At 36.6% G+C, this 18000-nt stretch overlaps 1 protein-coding gene across 1 annotated transcript in view; it reads left to right on the top strand.

Moving 5' to 3' along the window:
- Nucleotides 1–18000, top strand: part of LOC132311505 (rho GTPase-activating protein 7-like) — a 37347-nt gene that overhangs the window by 8113 nt on the left and 11234 nt on the right. Inside the window, exons 4-15 of the mRNA XM_059809422.1 lie at nt 6–76; nt 157–235; nt 358–502; nt 675–794; nt 1170–1247; nt 1545–1600; nt 1697–1766; nt 6003–6090; nt 12749–12992; nt 15319–15540; nt 16465–16803; nt 17649–17698. Of these exons, the coding sequence (XP_059665405.1) occupies nt 6–76; nt 157–235; nt 358–502; nt 675–794; nt 1170–1247; nt 1545–1600; nt 1697–1766; nt 6003–6090; nt 12749–12992; nt 15319–15540; nt 16465–16803; nt 17649–17698 (1562 nt within the window). The remainder of the gene's footprint in view (nt 1–5; nt 77–156; nt 236–357; nt 503–674; nt 795–1169; nt 1248–1544; nt 1601–1696; nt 1767–6002; nt 6091–12748; nt 12993–15318; nt 15541–16464; nt 16804–17648; nt 17699–18000) is intronic.

The following is an 18000-nucleotide window of genomic DNA, read 5'->3' as shown; positions in this document are numbered from 1 at the left end:
TGTAGAGTGCACTTCCCCAGAGAGGTGGTGAAGTAAATCTGACTTTGGGTGGTATCGACTTGAATAATTCAGGGAGGTATGTGTGGGTGGTTTCTGCATGTTGTTTTGAGCTAGTATTACCATCCAAATGGCTTATCGCAACTTTTAAATTTGCAGTGTGGTTGTTAGAGAGGATAAAAAGCTGTTAACTGTACTGTTTCCTGATGGACGTGATGGGCGAGCATTTACACTTAAGGTGCGATATTGACTACATAGTTTTTGTTAATCTTTTCGTTTTTTCTAAATTTCTTCTTCCCCTTTCATGAGTATGATATTCAATTTGCATTGTCTTTCTTTTGTATATTCTTATATTTTTAGGCAGAGTCGTCAGAGGACTTGTATGAGTGGAAGACGGCCCTGGAACATGCTCTTGCACAGGCACCTAGTGCTGCCTTAGTGATGGGGCACAACGGGATTTTTCGGAATGACACAAATAATTCAATTGAAGGGTCTTTCCATCAATGTTTGTACATCATTGCCTCAACTTCTTCTTCTTCTTCTTTTCTTCATGTTTATCAATTAATATTTTATTAGATCTTTTATTTATTTATTTATTTATTTGAGTACTTTTTGTAGCAAAAACCAGTCTTCCTTATTGAACTGAATTTTCACTGAATTTTGTATATTTCATTAAGGGAGGGATAAGCGTCCTGTAAAATCTTTGGTTGTTGGACGGCCAATTTTGCTAGCACTAGAAGATATAGATGGAGGTCCATCTTTTCTTGAAAAAGCTCTTCGATTTCTTGAGAAGTATGGTAAGTTTTTATTTGACTATTATGGGGATCCTTTTTTCCTACATTGACATGCTTTTGTTGGTTTTATTTCTACTACAATAACATACATATATATATATTGATTTAAAGATTTGCTATAATAACCTGTACTTGAGAATTTATATTGCTAATGAGTTGTTTGACAAGAACAATTACGCCAAACAATTATTTATGAACTCAAAAAGCTAATGATTTAGTTTGGAATGAAGTACAGTCAAATAGACAAAAGGACTATACTTTCCTTAGGTTCCTTTCTGACCCTTAATTCTTCAAGATTAAAACCCTTGTAAGAAGATAAGTCCAATGAGCATAAGCTGATCATGTTTATAATCCAGTGAAATTTACCATTTCTAACAGGAACTAAGGTTGAAGGAATTTTGCGACAGTCTGCAGATGTTGAGGAGGTGGACCGCAGGGTTCAGGAATACGAACAAGGTCTCCACTTTCCTCAATTTGTCAATTTTCTTTCATTTAAGAGGTTCCATTTAAGTTATTTTTTCTATTGAGATTATTACTAATTTTCCTAGAAAATAGTTTTTCCCCCTTCTTCTTGGCAATATATAGTAGAGAGCCAAACATTTTACTTTATAACTCGATTCTCCCTATTATTCTTTCTTTTGTTTGTTTGATATTTGTATTCAAAATCAAAATCATTTTGTTTTGTGGCAACTTTTTTACACTATTTGTTTGTGTAAACACATTGTTTACTGACTGAGGCCTAATTGTTTGCAGGCAAGACTGAATTTGATTCTGATGAGGATGCTCATGTTGTTGGTGACTGTGTTAAGGTAATCTGCCGGTATTGGATGTAACTTATGACTTACAGATCGGTGCTTCTTTTGAATGACATGTAGATTAATGTCCATCCTACCTCTGTCATGCAGCATGTTCTCCGGGAACTACCCTCATCTCCTGTTCCTGCTTCCTGCTGTACTGCTTTGCTGGAGGCTTATAGTAAGTTACACTTTTGTTTTCTTTAGAAGAAAAAAGGTTATCAAAACCTAGGTTATACTGAATGCTGTTCCTGTTAGCTTTTCGACATCTATTTGTTCTAAGTTCTCCCAATATTGTAACTTCCTGGGTTAGCATTCTCATATTATCTTTATGTAGTTTGTAAAGGTATTTCTTTTTTCCCATAAGTATGTAGTTGTTAAGTTATTATGTATTTGTTTATTGAAGATATGGTAATTAATTTGCTGATATGGATGCTTTTTAGAATTTTTTGTTTTGTAATTGGTTCTAACGTTGGAGAGTGTGAAATATGAGTGCCATACCCAAGGCTCTGATACGTAGAGTGCGCACATTCAATTAGATCTAGAGGGGGATGAATGGGTATGATGAATATTAATTTGAAGCTAGCTTTTCAAATTACGATTAATTCTTAAAAGTCTGTTAATTAATTAGTCACGTTTCTTAATTGTTGTAATCACGTAAACACATAAAATTATAAATAAAATAAGTAGAGGTATGCAATATTTTTTACGTGGAAATCCTTAGAATGAAAAAGTCATAAGACCTAATTCAGATAGATCACAATCCACTTCGTGAGAAAGAGGTTAAAACTGATTTACCATATTTCACCATAAGATCACCTAGCCCCTCCCGACTCAAACTTCCAGCCATTGATCCATTGACAGACTCGCTCCTCATGGAATTTGTTTCTACATTTACTTTGGACTTTTGATCTCCACAACTATCAAGTCTGATCAATTTTTTTCTTTACGAACCACCTAGTTGATTCTCTGATGGACAATTATTGTCCTTTGATTCTCTCAATCACATATAATATGGTAATATAAAAAACACCTTTGATTGTGTCTCAAAGTTCTCTCTCTCCAAAAATATAAATTCTGCCAATAATGTGTAAAAAATTTAAATCCCTTGTGAGAGATACTCTAGTCTGACTATAGGAGGATGCATATAGTATTTTGTAAGTCAAATCCTTATATAATTTTGCTTTGATAAAGTTTCCAACTTTCCATGAAAGTGGTTCCACAGGTTCGATCAATCGACACTTTGGTTGAGCACTACTGCCACTGCTTCGATCAGTTGAGCCTTCGAATTGAAGCCTACTGGATTTCAATAAAAATTTCCTTAAAATCTCGATGGATCCACCATTCAATCAATGCTCAGGGTTATGTAAAAATCCTCAATTTCAAAAATCATTATATCAAAAATCCCATTTTTGATAAAAGATTAAGATAAAGAAAACATACATAGGTCATGGTTGGTTTCTATGGTCTCAATTACCTTTAATCTAGATATGTGATTGAGTCCTGAGAGATTTTCGGCATGTTCTTCCTTGTTTTTCGTCTCCATTTTCTTTAAGTGGTTGTAGACAAACAATTTAAGACATTGACAAACACTACAATCCAAGTTATGAGTAGGAATTTTACAACACATTACTCATATTCCTAACAAAAATGATAATTTGCCTCTGCTTAACACATAGCTCTCTCTTAATGTTGTTGCCTTCTTCGTGCTCTAGTTTGATTGAATGCCAACTTATTTATCGTTGCTGCTACGTTACGAATCACTGATAATAAAGATCGTCAATGCTTATCCAAAGCATGAATTTTTTTTTTATGAAAAATTTCTATTATTCTATGAAATAAACTCTCTCATCAAGTTACTGATTGGTTTGGAATCCACTTTGAGGGATGCGTTCCCCTATTTAACGCTTTACAATCTTACTTATCAAAAAAAAAAGAAAGAAAGAAAAAAGGTTAAAGGGATAATTTCTCTAAGTTGTGCTGTACAGAAGTAGTGTGGAAGTTTAATCTTAGTAGGATAACCTAGAAGGGGGGTGAATAGGTCTAGTTTGCTCACTTGATTAATTTTTAGATTATTTTTTATTTTAACAAACTGAAGCACAATAATATTAAATAGAAAAGTAGAGAGATAGACACCAGAGTTTTTGATGTGGAAAACCTCAGCGTGGAAAAACCACAGAGACCTAGTTGTCTTTGGCGAAACAATCCACTAAAACTGAGAAAGAGTACGAGTTCCGGTGCTCTTGGAACTCCATGAGTCTGTGATTCTAGTGCATTTGGAATCAACTGCTGTTGCTTTACCTCCGAAGCTCAGTGCCCTCTGACTCCAGTGCATTTTAGAATGATTAGCAACCCTGATCCACCACAACGTAATCACATCACGATCATCCGCTTTTCCTATTGATTGATCGCCTTGTCTTCCACTAACCGTGGAAAGATGCGAGTGAAGTCTGCTGCTCTGATCAATTGAATAGCTCCATTGTAAGCTCACGATACTGTCGATCAGATCTAGAGCATCACACTAAACACTCAGTGTGAACTTGTTACCTTAATATAAAAGAAACAAATTCAGAAAAATCTCAGCTTCATTTTTCTCACAAAGCTCTGAAGATATTCAATAAAAGCTCTGGTTTCCATCCTTAACCTTATCAAAGCTGAGTATTTATATGCAAGAGAGTCCTTAAAAAGTGTTGAAAGAGAAGTCTAAAAGCATTAGAGGACGTCTCTTGAGTTTGGGCTGAAGTTGGAATCAAAATCCTCTCAGAAAGATAAGTTTTCGATCTTATGTGAAACAGATTGAGCTGGCTGGGCCAAAACCACAACCGGTTGAGTATCTCTCTGGAGTTTAATATAAAATTTTTAGAGGCAAGTACAATCAGTTGGGTTTTTGACCAACCTGTTGTGTACAACTGGTTGGTGATTTGGCCCAACCGGCTGTGAAGCATTCTGAAGTGATCCGAATGCCCAACAAAATAAATTCACAGTTGGGCAAATCAACCAACCGGTAGTAAGGCATTCTGATTGACTGTTTGTTATTTTACCAAATTCCAAGATCCTTCAACCAAACCAACTTTTGAAACAACTGTACTCACAGTCTCACTCATTCACTCGCTTACCTGATCTAAGTGATTGTAAAATTTGATCTATATGTATTGAGCTCATGTCAATCACTTGCCGTTCAGCTTCCAAAAATGAGACTGAAGATAAACATAAAATTATAACCCGATTAAACTCATTACGAACATACCTTTTATTAGCATTGAGAATATCTCATAGAAAGATATTATATAATTTTAACCAATTTGGCCATAATTGCCTCAAGTGGCTATCTGGATGACATACGTTTCTGTTGGTTCTGTACCACACTACCCGTTTACATGAAGATACTATTAGAACGACAATGAATAGTCTTATCATCAAAGATGTGCTTGGCAGCATCGAGAGTTTCACGATATTTCTGTCTACAGTTACTTATTCACTGAGGTAACGCTTTAAGCAGATTATGGCCTTTAGTTTTGTAAATTTAATATGGAAGATAATGATTGGAAGATGGAACAAGTTCAGAATGGTCAAGGTTTGATGGCATTAAGATTTAGAAGGCTGCATGCTAGACCGCTGGACTTCTGTTACGTCAGCTGTAAATAGATGTAGATGTGGAATAAAAGGATGAAGGAGGAGGAGAAGAACCTTGAGTTGGCTTTAACTAAACTCTTAAAATATTAACGCACATTAGTTTCGTCATGGTACACTCTATAGAATCTCAAAACCTTTCTATTCAAGTAGAAACCTTCTAAATACTAACTGATATATGCAGTAAACAAATAGGACGACTTCTTTTTTGTTGGGTTCTTGAGAGAAACTGTAAATCTATGGGGGAGATAGTTGATTTTTTTCGGGATATATTGAGAGTTTAGGGGCCTTGTTTGGCCCTTTTGTAGCTTTTGCAGGATGCGTTCCCCTTTTTGAACGCTTTCTAATGACTACTTATATAAAATAAAAAAAAAAAAAAAAAAATCTAATGGTGAAAAGTATCCTTGTAAATGTAATGGTAAATCAACCCTATAAAACACTGCTAATTGCTGTCAGAAGAGGAACCCTTAAGCCTAGAGGTCATTAGAGAATATAGAGTGTAAAACAAATGGAAAATTCTTATAGTATAGCAAATTTCCGTCAAAGATTCAAATATCTAGATAAGACTCAACTAATTTGAGTTAGTAGGAAATTGGCAGGATGCTGGAAATAATACACTTAATTCTGTTAAACAGTGTGTTACAGCTTTTGTTTCGGTCTTCTAAGTCCATTTTCTTACTTTTTTCCAATAAATTTCAGGTTATGTTTTTTTGAATGATGTATTTGTGTATTACATGTTACATGTATTGTTAAATTGATGTTGTTGCTTTGCTCTTGCCTCAATTAGAAATTGATCGCAAGGAAGCTCGGGTAAATGCTATGCGCTCCGCAATAATGGAGACGTTTCCTGAACCAAACAGGCGTTTATTACAGAGGTAATCTCTCTCTCAATTATTGTTGTACTCTTTTGTTTTGCAATTGCATCTTTACAGTTTTTGTGCTGCTGTGTTTCATATTCCAGTCATTGACATATACATTTTAATTTTGTTTCATTGTTACCTTAATATGTATTTTGATCATAATTATTGTAGTGTTTACGTCTTTGTTTATTTTGTTGCAAACTGTTTTGCTATGACGCTAGTTTCTTGGAAATTAAACAATTCTGCTTTTTACGGTAATGGCAAATTCAGTAAAATGATCATACTAAAAAATATGGTAATACACTACTCAATGAACAAATATGGGAAAAAGATATTTGCTAAATGCTTCTTTCGTAGATATAAGAAGATTAATTATAGGTCTTGCCTTGGTATGTGCTTTATGCAGGAGGGGCACCTCTTTAAATCTATTGTTAGCAATAGAATTTTTCACCATCAGAAGAATTTGAAATTGAATGGCTGAAACCACCAAGCTGATTGTTCATTATCTAGTTTGCTGGTGTAAACAAACTTGAAAGAAAATGTTACTTTAATACTTTTGCGTTTTCAAAAGAATACAATATTACTGTTGGTGACTGCTGACATCAAATTTGCAATTTTAAGATTTCCAATTACATTAAAAAATGGTCATTACTCATAAGTTCATAACAGAAAAATTAATTTTAAAATTTAGCTATTACCACAGTTAAATCCATCAATTTCTTGTGAAATGTAGCTCAGCTATGTTGGTTTTTGTGTCTCTCTTTTTTTTGATTAGTTATGTTGCTTTTTGTCTTTGTAGCCATATTATATATACATACTGTTTTGCAATGTTTTCGTAAAAACTTGTATACAACATGTTCACCCTTCTACATGCAAAAATGAAAGGAGGACTAGCTGAGATCTAGGAAGCACGGACACTACAAAATGGGCGAAGAATCTGTGTCCGACAGGTGTCGGACACGTCAAAAAACGTGTCTGGAATTTTTTATTTTTTTTGAATTTTCGGACACGGCTCGGACACTCCGTGGACACGGCATGGACACTTCTGGAAATTTTTTTTTTTGAATGTTGATATGTTTTTTTTTTTTTTTTTTTTTTTTGTTTTGTACTATCCTTTTGGTATTGTAAATGGTAAAAGTCCTAGGTCAAATGATGGATGGGAATAGATGATAGTACACTGACTTGTTTTTGTATCTTTTTTGGGGACTAGCCTTTAGGTTTTTGTGAATGTTAAGTGCTAACAGTAAAGTCATGAATGTTAATAATCCTTTCTGTCTATGCTTTTGTATTTGGAGTAAAGTTGCAATGATGATTAAATGATACTAGTTATTATTCTAATGTCTTATTTTTTATTTGGTTTTATAATTCTGTAACATTGTTCTTTTATAGTTTATTAGTTATGAGCTATGATTTGTGTTTTTTTTTCATTGTGAGGTTGATGAAAAATAGTAACACTCAGTAATTTTTAAAGTACTACATCATATATATATATACACTATTCGCCGTGTCCGTGTCCTAATTTTTTTGGATTTGCCGTGTCGGTGTCGTGTCGTATCCGTGTCCCGTATCTGTGTCAGTGCTTCTTAGGCTGAGATACTTGATGTGTTTTGCTTTGCTTCCAATTAGCCTTAGGCCTGAGGATCAACATCGGGAACAGTGAGATGGTCCTGGTTGGGGTGATCCATGATTTTTCCTATATCGTTGGGTGTAGGGCCGCCTCCTTTCCAATTTCTTATCTGGGCTTGCTGTTGGGGCTTTGCTGAGGAGGGCGTCCATTTGGGACCCAGTGGTAGAACGGTTTAATAGAAGGCTTGCTGGTTGGAAGAAGCAATATCTTTCAAAAGGGGGCACATAACTCATGAAGAGTACCATTTCGAATCTTCCTACTTACTTTATGTCCCTTTTTCTAATGCCTGTAGCAGTTGTCCCACTGACCCAAAAGAAATTTTTTTCTTTTGGTTAGTAAAATTTATTAAAAGACGGTCAAAAGGGGAGCGGATCCCAAAGAAAAACACATGGCCAAAAAGCGCCTCAAGCCTTTAAAGAGGCCAAAAAAACAACATTCTCCTCTATAGATCTATAATCTCTCCCTGAGACCCAACAAAAAAGAGTGGAAATAATAGAGAACTTAAGCATAGAAATAGGCTTCTCCTTTCCATCGAAATATCTCCGATTTCTCTCGAGCCAAATGCACCATCAAATACAAAGAGGCGTATCCCTCCAAGCGTCCTGAATGAGGGCCCCCACTGAAAAACCTCTCCAAGCCTCAATCAGCCCAGACCCTCTCCATCAAAGGATCTCTTATTCCTCTCATGCCACAAACCCCACTATAAATGGGGTGGGTTGCCCTCCAAGCATCCTTGGCTCGGCTCTCCACTGTACACCCTCTCCAAGCCTCAAGCAAATCAACTGTGGAAGTAGGAAGCACCCAACAAATACCGAACATAACCAAGAACATCGACCAAACGTCCCTCGCCACTGGGCAATGAAGGAGGAGGTGATTAACTGATTCACCTGCCTTCTTACACATGCAACACCAGTTGACGGCAATATGCCTTCTCCTTCTAAGATTATCGATAGTGAGAATGCTTCCTAGGGAAGTCAACTAAGTAAAAAAGGCCACCTCCAAGGGGGCTTTTGTCCTCCAAATAGCCTTCTATGGAAATGCTTGGCATGGGGCATCCGACAGAATCCGGTAGAAGATCTTGAAAATCCCTCTATGGGATCCCACCCACACCATGTCAACCATGCCCTCACACTCCCTCATCTAACTGTAGAGCAACGCAAAGATATCGAAGACCTTCGAAAGTTCCTAGTCATGAAACTCTCAACGAAACCGAACGTCCCAAGTCAATCTACCATTATTGAGCCAATAACAGTCAGTAAGCCACCAGAGCATGCCTAGGTGGGGTTTGGAAGCTTATCTGGAAGGGATGGGAGGAGTTTTCCGAACACATTTGATTTAGGGTCAAGAGTTTGAGGCACATTAGATTCTGGGAGGATCTCTAGCGTGGGGATAATGCTATGACTTGTAGGTTCCCACGGTTCTTTAGGATCGTTACGAACAAACATGCCCTTGAGATGGTGGAGGGGGAGGGGATGGATGAGATGGTTTGGACAGGCTCCTTGAGAGTGTTTTTGGAGTGAGATTATTCTATCAGAGCCCTCTGGAGATTCCGGGCCCTGCCTTCCCTTGGAAGGCTATTTGGAGATTGAAAGCCCCTCTGAAGGTGGCTTTCTTTGCATGGTCATCTGCCCTTGGTAGGATTCTCACCTTAAACTATATCATGACGAGGAGGCAGGTTGTGGTGAACTGGTGCTGCATGTGCAAGAAGGCGGAGGAGTCGGTCAATCACCTTCTTTTGGACTGTCCAGTGGCAAGGGATATTTGGTGTATGTTTTTGGCAATGTTTGGTGTGCTGGGTGTCTCCCGACTCTACGGTAGATATGATTGCAGCTTGGAGACGGTGTATAGTGGATAGCGGAGCTAGAGATGCTTGGAGGGCCACTCCCCTTAATGGTGGGGTTTATGGTGAGAGAGAAATAAGAGATTCCTTGATGGAAAGGAGACTCCTATTTGGTCTCTAAAAGACATCATTTTGAGTTCTTTATTCTTTTGGGTAAATGGTGGAATTGTAATTCTGTGGGGGATTTTGCGGATAGCCTGAAATTATAGTTGGCCATTGTCGTCTCTTTGTGTATTCTCTTGGGAGCGCTCCCCTTTTGAGCGTCTTTAATAAAATCTTACTTGTCAGAAAAAAAAAATGTTGCCATGGAAGATACTATCTAGGTGACCTTGAGTAGTTTTCCAGAGGGAGCTTAAGAGGGGACGTGCAGGTTTTTCCATAAAATGCTATTTGGTGGACAGAAGGCCTCTCCTAATGTTGCTTTGTACGTGCAGGCTTTGTATGTTGCTGCATTGTCCCGTGGCTCATGATTGTTGGAGTCTCATTTTTGATTTGTTTGGTATTCATTGGGTTATGCCTCGGACATCTCGGGATTTGCTGGATATTTGGAGGGGCCAATGGGTGGGGGCTCAGGCGAGAGTCTTCTGGAGGGTAACCCCCTTTTGTGTTTGATGGAGCATTTGGAAAGAGCGGAATAGAAGATCTTTTGATGGGAAGGAGGCCTCCATTGGGGTGTTGAAATTCTCTATTATTTGTACTCTTTTTTGTTGGGGTTGGGGGAGAGATTTTTCCTCCATTGAGGATACTGTGGACTTTGTGGGCTCCTTGAGATCATAGTTTCAGTTTTTTGTATAGCTTGGGATGCGTTCCCCTTTTGAACGCCTTTTATACATTTTACTTATAAAAAAAAAAAAATGTTCAATAGGCCATAGGAACGGTCTGTTAATCATCCCTTGCTGCATTGTCCAGTGGCAATATATTGGAGTGGATCTCCTATTTGGCTCTGAAGCACATTTGTGTTGAGCGTCTTGTTTCTTGGGATCACTGGGAGCTCCTTTTTGTTAATAGATTATTTTTTGTATAGCTTTTTTGGTATACATCCTGTGTGCATGGTTGCACTCCCTTTTTGGTGCCTTTTAGTGATATTTTACTTACAAAAAAAAAGGAAATGTTGTCTCGAAGTGAGACAAATGCTACACATCTTCATAGACATAAATCTAGTAAGAGCCCGTTTGGGATTGCGTTTCAACGGCTTTAAAGCGCTTTTATTTTAAGAAATTGCATTTAGATGTGTTTGGTAATCATTAAAAGCACTTTTAATTGTTACCAATTTTAGATCAATAGAGCTTTTGAATGAAGCTAAAATTTGGAGCTTTTAAAACTGCATTCTGAGTGGAGGTTGTATATTTTAGGTAACTGTTTTTTCTTAGACTATTTTGTCCATTTTTATTTTTTATTAAGACAATTTCACCCTTTCTTTTATAAAGTTTTACTATTGTCAAATATAGTAACAATTTATTAAAGGATATTATTGTAAAATTAGAACTACAAGTGTTTTAAAACAATTTTTTACTAAACAGATTAAAAAATACTTTAATTGTGAAAATTACTTATATAATGTGTCACCAAATACCTAACATCTTTTTTACTGTCTGCAATTTTTTGACCTCTCTACTGAGAAGTGCTTTTTTCATTCTAACAGCAATGCAAACGGGCACTAAATGTAGCATAGAAATATGTAAATTATGTAAACAAAATGTAGCATAGGAATATATAAATTATTTAAACAAAATGTAACACGTTGAATCACACTCTGATTATAAAGATACAAATGCAAGATGAGCAAAAGTATTAGTAATTGTGTTTCAAAGATCTAGAAATTTAAAAATGAATGTCGTAATTGAAAGTGGTCTCCCCCTAAACAGGTCTTTTAACTAACTAGACCTTAAAGAAAAAATTCAATCATTCTGACTTCTATCTTGAACAAGAGAAAACTGGTGAACAAACATTCTTATGATTGCCATATTTCATCAAATAAGGAGGCTCAACATGTATGCTAGCTCTTTTAATCATCAATGTGCTGAAGCAGCACCGTTGTTCAGACCTTTATTTTCATCACTGCCAATACTGATTGAATATCCAATACAGAGTTCATTCATTGAAAAAGGAATTATCAATAATTAGGGGACATTATGTGAATTGTAGGTTTGTCCAATAAAAGGTGACAACTAGCGTGTCTTATGATGGACAAACAGGATTGCGATATGAATTTGAAGTAGCCTAACCAGGGAAAATTGCTATCTACTGGAGAGCATTTCATGCCTACCATTTGTAAAAGAATAACTCGCGATTGAAAGAATATATATATTTTTTAAAATCTCTATTAATTGATGAAATTTGCAATAAAACTGGATAAAAATACAATCCCGTCTTCCCCCGAACCACCAAAATAATAAATAAATAAAGCATGGATGGTAGATCCATGTTGGCAGAAATAATAAACCCTTTTATTGGACGGAAGAAAACAATAAAAGTGAAGAAAATAATTTGCTACAAAGGTTTTGATGAAGCTTGTGGGAGTGGTGGAGCTACGATGCATAGTTTGAAAGAAGCTAATTGATAAAGCAACTTGGAGCCCCCTCTTCATTATGTTGTTTTTGGTCTTGGTTTGACTTATCAAGAAAAAAATTGTTTTAATGTAGTGCCGTTCTTATTTTTATTTATTTTATAAGAATGTAGTGTGGTTCTTGGAGGCAGCTTGTCCTTCTTTTTTACATTCTTTTCCTTATATATTATTTTCATCTCGCGGAAAAAAAATCTCGATATTATTTATTTATTATTGTTGTTGTTGATTTTTTTTTTTTTGGGGGGGGGTGGGGGGCCGGCATAGCCTTAAAACTTGTTTTTGGCCACTCTGAAGTAGAAACTCATGAAGGCATTATCCCAGTTGTTGCTGTTGATTGATTTTCTAATATGAAACAACAAAGAAACATAGTGTCCTTAGTTGTCGCACGCCGCGGGGGGGGGGGGGGGGGGGGGGGGGGGTGGGGGTTTGGCCACTCTGAAGTAGAAACTCATGAAGGCATTATCCCATTTGTTGCTGTTGATTGATTTTCTAATATGAAACAACAAAGAAACATAGTGTCCTTAGTTGTCTTTTATATCTTTTGTGAGTGAAATCCCCAGTAATATGTCATCTTAAATTATGATTGATCCTGTAATTATTTTGCTCACGTTTAGTTTTCACTCTGCTCATTCTTTTGCAGAATCCTGAAGATGATGCATACAATTTCTTTACATGCTTCTGAAAATCGGATGACTCCATCTGCTGTTGCCGCTTGTATGGCACCATTGCTCTTACGGCCTCTTTTAGCTGGTGAATGTGAGTTGGAGGATGAATTTGATGTTAATGGTGATAATTCAGCCCAGCTTCTCGCTGCTGCAAATGCTGCTAATAATGCTCAAGCTATCATCACAACACTCTTAGAGGAGTATGAGAACATTTTTGATGTAAGATTCCCTTGGTCTTCTGGTTTTTTAATTTGGTTAGTAAAAGATTAGTAGTGTAGATGCCTTTCACATATTCTTATTGTGTAAATCATGGATTTTATTTTTCTATTGTTTCACAACTCCAAGCTGATCTGAAGCATATATGTGAGCTTGTAACTTATATTATCTGGTTGTTCTAAAACAAGTAATATTCATCATTGTTTGTAATATAAACTTTTCCATTATTATCTTTTATCCTTTTCAACTTCTAGTCTTATGGGGCTGAACAACTTAAACGTGTAAAACTACAAAAGATGAAAAGAGAAACAGCCATGTGGGCCCCACCACTGGTGTTGCATGATCAGGTACTATTTAAGATGGTGTTGGAGGATTTGAATAATAAAACTTATGCATTCTCTAACATCTTGCTTAAGCTTTTAGAGTAGATGGTTGTTAACATGGTATCAGAGCAGGCTAGGTCATGTGTTCAAATCTCACCGTCACCCTGAAGATTAAAATTGAAACTTGTGTTGGACCAAAAGAAGGCCACAGGTGAGGGGGCATGTTAGAGGATTTAAATATTAAAAGTTACACCCTCTCTAACGGCTTAAGCTTTTAGAGTATATGGTTGTTAACATATGGGCATGGGTGAACAACATGATTCCAGCTCATATGGAGTTTAATAAGCAGATTTTTCTTACCTAGGGGTTTTTTGGTATATGATAGAACAGGAATTTAGTAATTCTATTTTTTGCTTTGGTCTCCAAATTAGTTAGTCATTTCAGTTAGTAAATTCTCTGGTGTTTGTCAAGTTCTTTATTTCTGTATGAATAAATTGAGTTTTAATCTAGGAATTCTTTGCTCGGTTAGATTTAGGAAATCATTTGTCTTGTAGAAAGTTTCCATGCTTCTATGAATCTATACAAGAAGGTCTTTCTTTCTCAGCATCCCGTGTAGAGGAGACCAACACTTTCTGATAAGGTTATTTATTATTTTTTCTTTCTTGTAACGGTGAGACTCCATTGATTTCTTCTAGGTGAGACTTTTAGAAGGCCTTAGAGAGTATCCAATGTTTCTTTTTCTTCTTTGTTTTCTTCTTCTTCTTCTTCTTCTTCTTCTTATTTATTTATTTATCTGATTTGTTAATTATTTTAATTCCTGCAACTGCTATGCGCACTAATAACTGCAACCAGTTGCATTAGCCCCCTTTTTTTGCTTGGTTGGCTGCCCTAGGAGCATTCTCACTATCGATAATCTTAGAAGGAGAAGGCACGTTGCTGTCAACTGGTATTGCATGTGTAAGAAGTTGGGCGAGTCAGTTAATCACCTCCTCCTTCATTGCCCATTGGCAAGGGACGTATGGTTGATGTTCTTGGTTATGTTTGGTATTTTTTGGGTGCTTCCCATTTCCACGGTTGATTTGCTTGAGGCTTGGAGAGGGTGTATAGTGGAGATCCGAGCCAGGGACACGTGGAGGGCCACCCCCCTCTGTTTATGGTGGGGTTTGTGGCATAAGAGTTATAGGAGATCCTTTGATGGAGAGGGGTCACCTATTTGGTCTCTCAAATACAACATACTTCTTTATTATTTTTGGTCAATGGGACATATCGTAAATCTTTAGATCATCTTTTGGAGTTTATGGATAGCTTGAAATTATAGTGTTGCCTTGGGTGTGTTTGTATTTCTTACTGTTCTCTCCCCTTTTGAGCGTCTTTTAATTAAGTCTTACTTATCAAATAAAATAAAATAAAATTAAAAAAAAAAAAGAAAGAAAAAGAGAAAAAAAGAAGAAAAAAGAATAGCTTTCAATCTCAACCAACCTAACCTTCGTTCTATTCCCATACCATAAAATTAGCTTTCTGACCATAAACCCCAAGATTTAAAGCAATGGCACACCAATACACCATTAATTGATTGTACGACAGCTTTTATCATCAACCATGAGGTTTCGTCCTATGATCGTATCAACATGGGTGAAACTCCAATATAAAAATTGTAAATGTAAGATGGAGTGGCAAATTGTGCCAGGCACTCCATTATTTGATTTTATGACAGCTTTTATTATCAACCATTAGGTTTTGTCCTGTGTAGCAAACCAAAGTAGTTAGAAAAAGTTTTGTTTGATTAAATATTATTATTTTAGTAGTTAACAGATCTTCTAGTGTATGATGCCTTTCTTGTGCAGTACCTTTAAGCGAGATGACTCTGCATAGCTGCATATCTACTGATGATGGTGGATGTGAGGCATTTACAATGTTTCTAAAAAATTTAAGGCAATTTTAGCAGTTCCTTTATGTAATATTAACTACTGTGGTTATTCTCAGCTATTGTGATTTGTCTCTTTCAGGATGATAATCTACATAGATGCTCTATTTCAGCTGAGTCCCGGATTGAAAACAGTGGGACTGAAGATTCAACTGATGATGAAAATCTGGATATGAAAAACAATGGTTACCATGATGCAGAAAATGAAGTTGATCCAGAAACTGATGATGATCCTGATCGTGTACACAGTGGAAAATTGAGTGAAAGCAGTGGTTCTGTTGGAAGTGATCTTTATGACTACAAGGTTCTCTCTCTCTCTCTCTCTCTCTACATGTACACCCACACACACACATATTCTGATATGTGCAACGCACGGCCCTTCCCAACCAAGACTTTAACCCTGCACCTTCCCTTCGGGAGTGGCATGAAATACCGCTCAATCTAACAGCTGGTGCCAAAATTTACGTATTCATATGTCTCAAACATAGTTGATAATGGCTCAAGGTGCACTTGGGCGCCAAGGGTCTCCTAGAGCCTAAGAGCAAGGCACAAGGCAAGGCATGGGCTTGAGTCAAGGCACAAGTTGCATAGAACATATAGAAGTATAATATGACATTGCAAATAATATCACAAACTACTGCTGTTATAACTCATGAACATGACATATTTACAGCAAGAATTATTGACTGCATAAAAAAATATGCTGCAGTCGGCACTCTAGAAAAAAAAAAAAAAAAAAAAAACTATATCCCTAATATCCAATTTATTAAAAAAAGGAGCTACCCCAAGGTAAATATTCTCACCATGTCATTACAAACAGAGCCAGCCATAGTTGTTAAAGGCTCAAGGTGCACTAAGGCGCCAAGGCCTCCTGTCAGGGGCAGAGCCAGCATGTGCCCCTGCCCGCCGCGGGGGGGGGGTTGGTGGGGGGGATGGGGCAGATGCCCCCTTGGGCCCATGATGAGAATGGAAAGAGATAGAAAATTGGAAAAATGGAGGATTTTTCTCCACTGATTACTCTAGTAACAGTAAATCTTCAATAAGAGGAAACAACATGAATTACCGGAGGATTTTCCTCCACTGATAACTCCATTAAATCTTCAATATTAAGCAATATAATTTTAAGTTCTTATACATGCCAAATCTCATAATTTGTTTATCTGATTTAGAAATTTACTCTGGTCCAATATTGGTCATCTACTTGATGTGCTATTATTTTCTAACGCAGGCCTTTGGAGGTGATGATTCCGATGTTGGAACCCCTAGGAATAATCGCACTTCGGCAACAAAACCAAATCCACTTGCAAATTCTCAACCACTTAGAGATTCTAATCAATTTAATGAGCAACAAGGCCCACCAAGGAAGAAAAGTGAAAGTGAGTTGGATTCTCCTGAAATTTTACCTGGCAGTGAGTCAACTCGATCCATGGGGGAGGTGTTGTCATCTATGGATCCAGGGCTACCTCAGTCGGTCCTTGGGCCTGAATCATCTGCTGAGAAGTCTATAAGTAAACTTACAAACTCCAATCTCAATGTTAAACGGTCTACATTTTGGGGAAAAGGAGCTGTAAGTCATCTTACTTTGAGTCATCAACGATTTATTGTCATTCCCATTTCATCACTTGGTGTTTTTTATTTTATTTATTTATTATTATTATTATTATTATTATTTTTTTTTCCTTTTTCTTTTTCATTTCTATTATATCTCATAACTTGGTTGATTTCTTCTGGCTTCTAATATATGTCGTTTCATTTTTCTCAAGTATGTCTTTGTTCTCTCTTGGAGCCTTGTACTCATACTGGCACTCTTCTGCAGTTGATGGCTTCATTAGCATCCATTTCTTTTATTTATTTGCAATGTCAATCAGTTGTTCTTGGCTTGAATATTCTGGTTGTATACTTGATTATCTAAATTTGTTTGCTTTGTTTCCCTGGTGTGGGCGCAGATGTAATAAACAAAAACCTGGTGTTCGATATGGCTATTTTAGAAATATATATTTGGGGACACTATGATTCATTTAAGTCCTATGATTAGAATTGTAGAATGCTAACATAATTTATACTTTTTCTTAATGACCTCTGGCTTGATTGATTTGAAAGGGATATGCTTATTGGATAAAAAACGTATAATACTTGCAGGTGTAGTGTTCACTTTCACTTAATGGTTGATTAAAATTACAAATGTTGAGATGGGCAATGCACAAATTTTATTACGAATGGTGTCTGACCCCCTGTTCAGCACATGGACACTTCACTCCCTTGGAAGTAATTATGTAGTTTTCTTTTGTGGATGTGCTTGTCATTCATGGAGGCGTGAAATCAATTATAAGATGCCCACATTCTGTTTTTTATGTTTTGTATCTTGAAAGTGCTATTGATGGGAACCTGAGAATTCAGTTTTATATTTTTCAGGTCAGAAAGATGCCTTCAATGGAATCAGTTGATTCTTCTGGAGAGGAAGAGTAAGATTTTCTTTATGGACTTCATTATTTTGCTTTGTGGCACCTGATACATCTGTTAAAGGCATGATCATATATGAAACATATGACAATTACGTTAAAGATACATTCTTTGTTGAATCAACTCCTGGATGTGGTGCTGTATTTCAATTATGAAACATATGACAACTTATCTGTAAGTTGGTACATGTGCCCATTTGATTGTTGAGTTACAGTTAGAGTGAAACCAATGGGTGTGTCTGGTCAGTACAATATTGTGTTTGGTTTGGGTTAGCATATTGTCAAGTCACGTATAGCTACTGAAA

The sequence above is a fragment of the Cornus florida genome, unplaced genomic scaffold, assembly GCF_030987335.1.
Source record: "Cornus florida cultivar Cherokee Brave unplaced genomic scaffold, ASM3098733v1 CherokeeBrave_3.0.0_Hap2_Chr06, whole genome shotgun sequence".
Classification (NCBI taxonomy): Eukaryota; Viridiplantae; Streptophyta; class Magnoliopsida; order Cornales; family Cornaceae; genus Cornus; species Cornus florida.
This window is presented reverse-complemented; position numbering and strand designations above follow the sequence as displayed.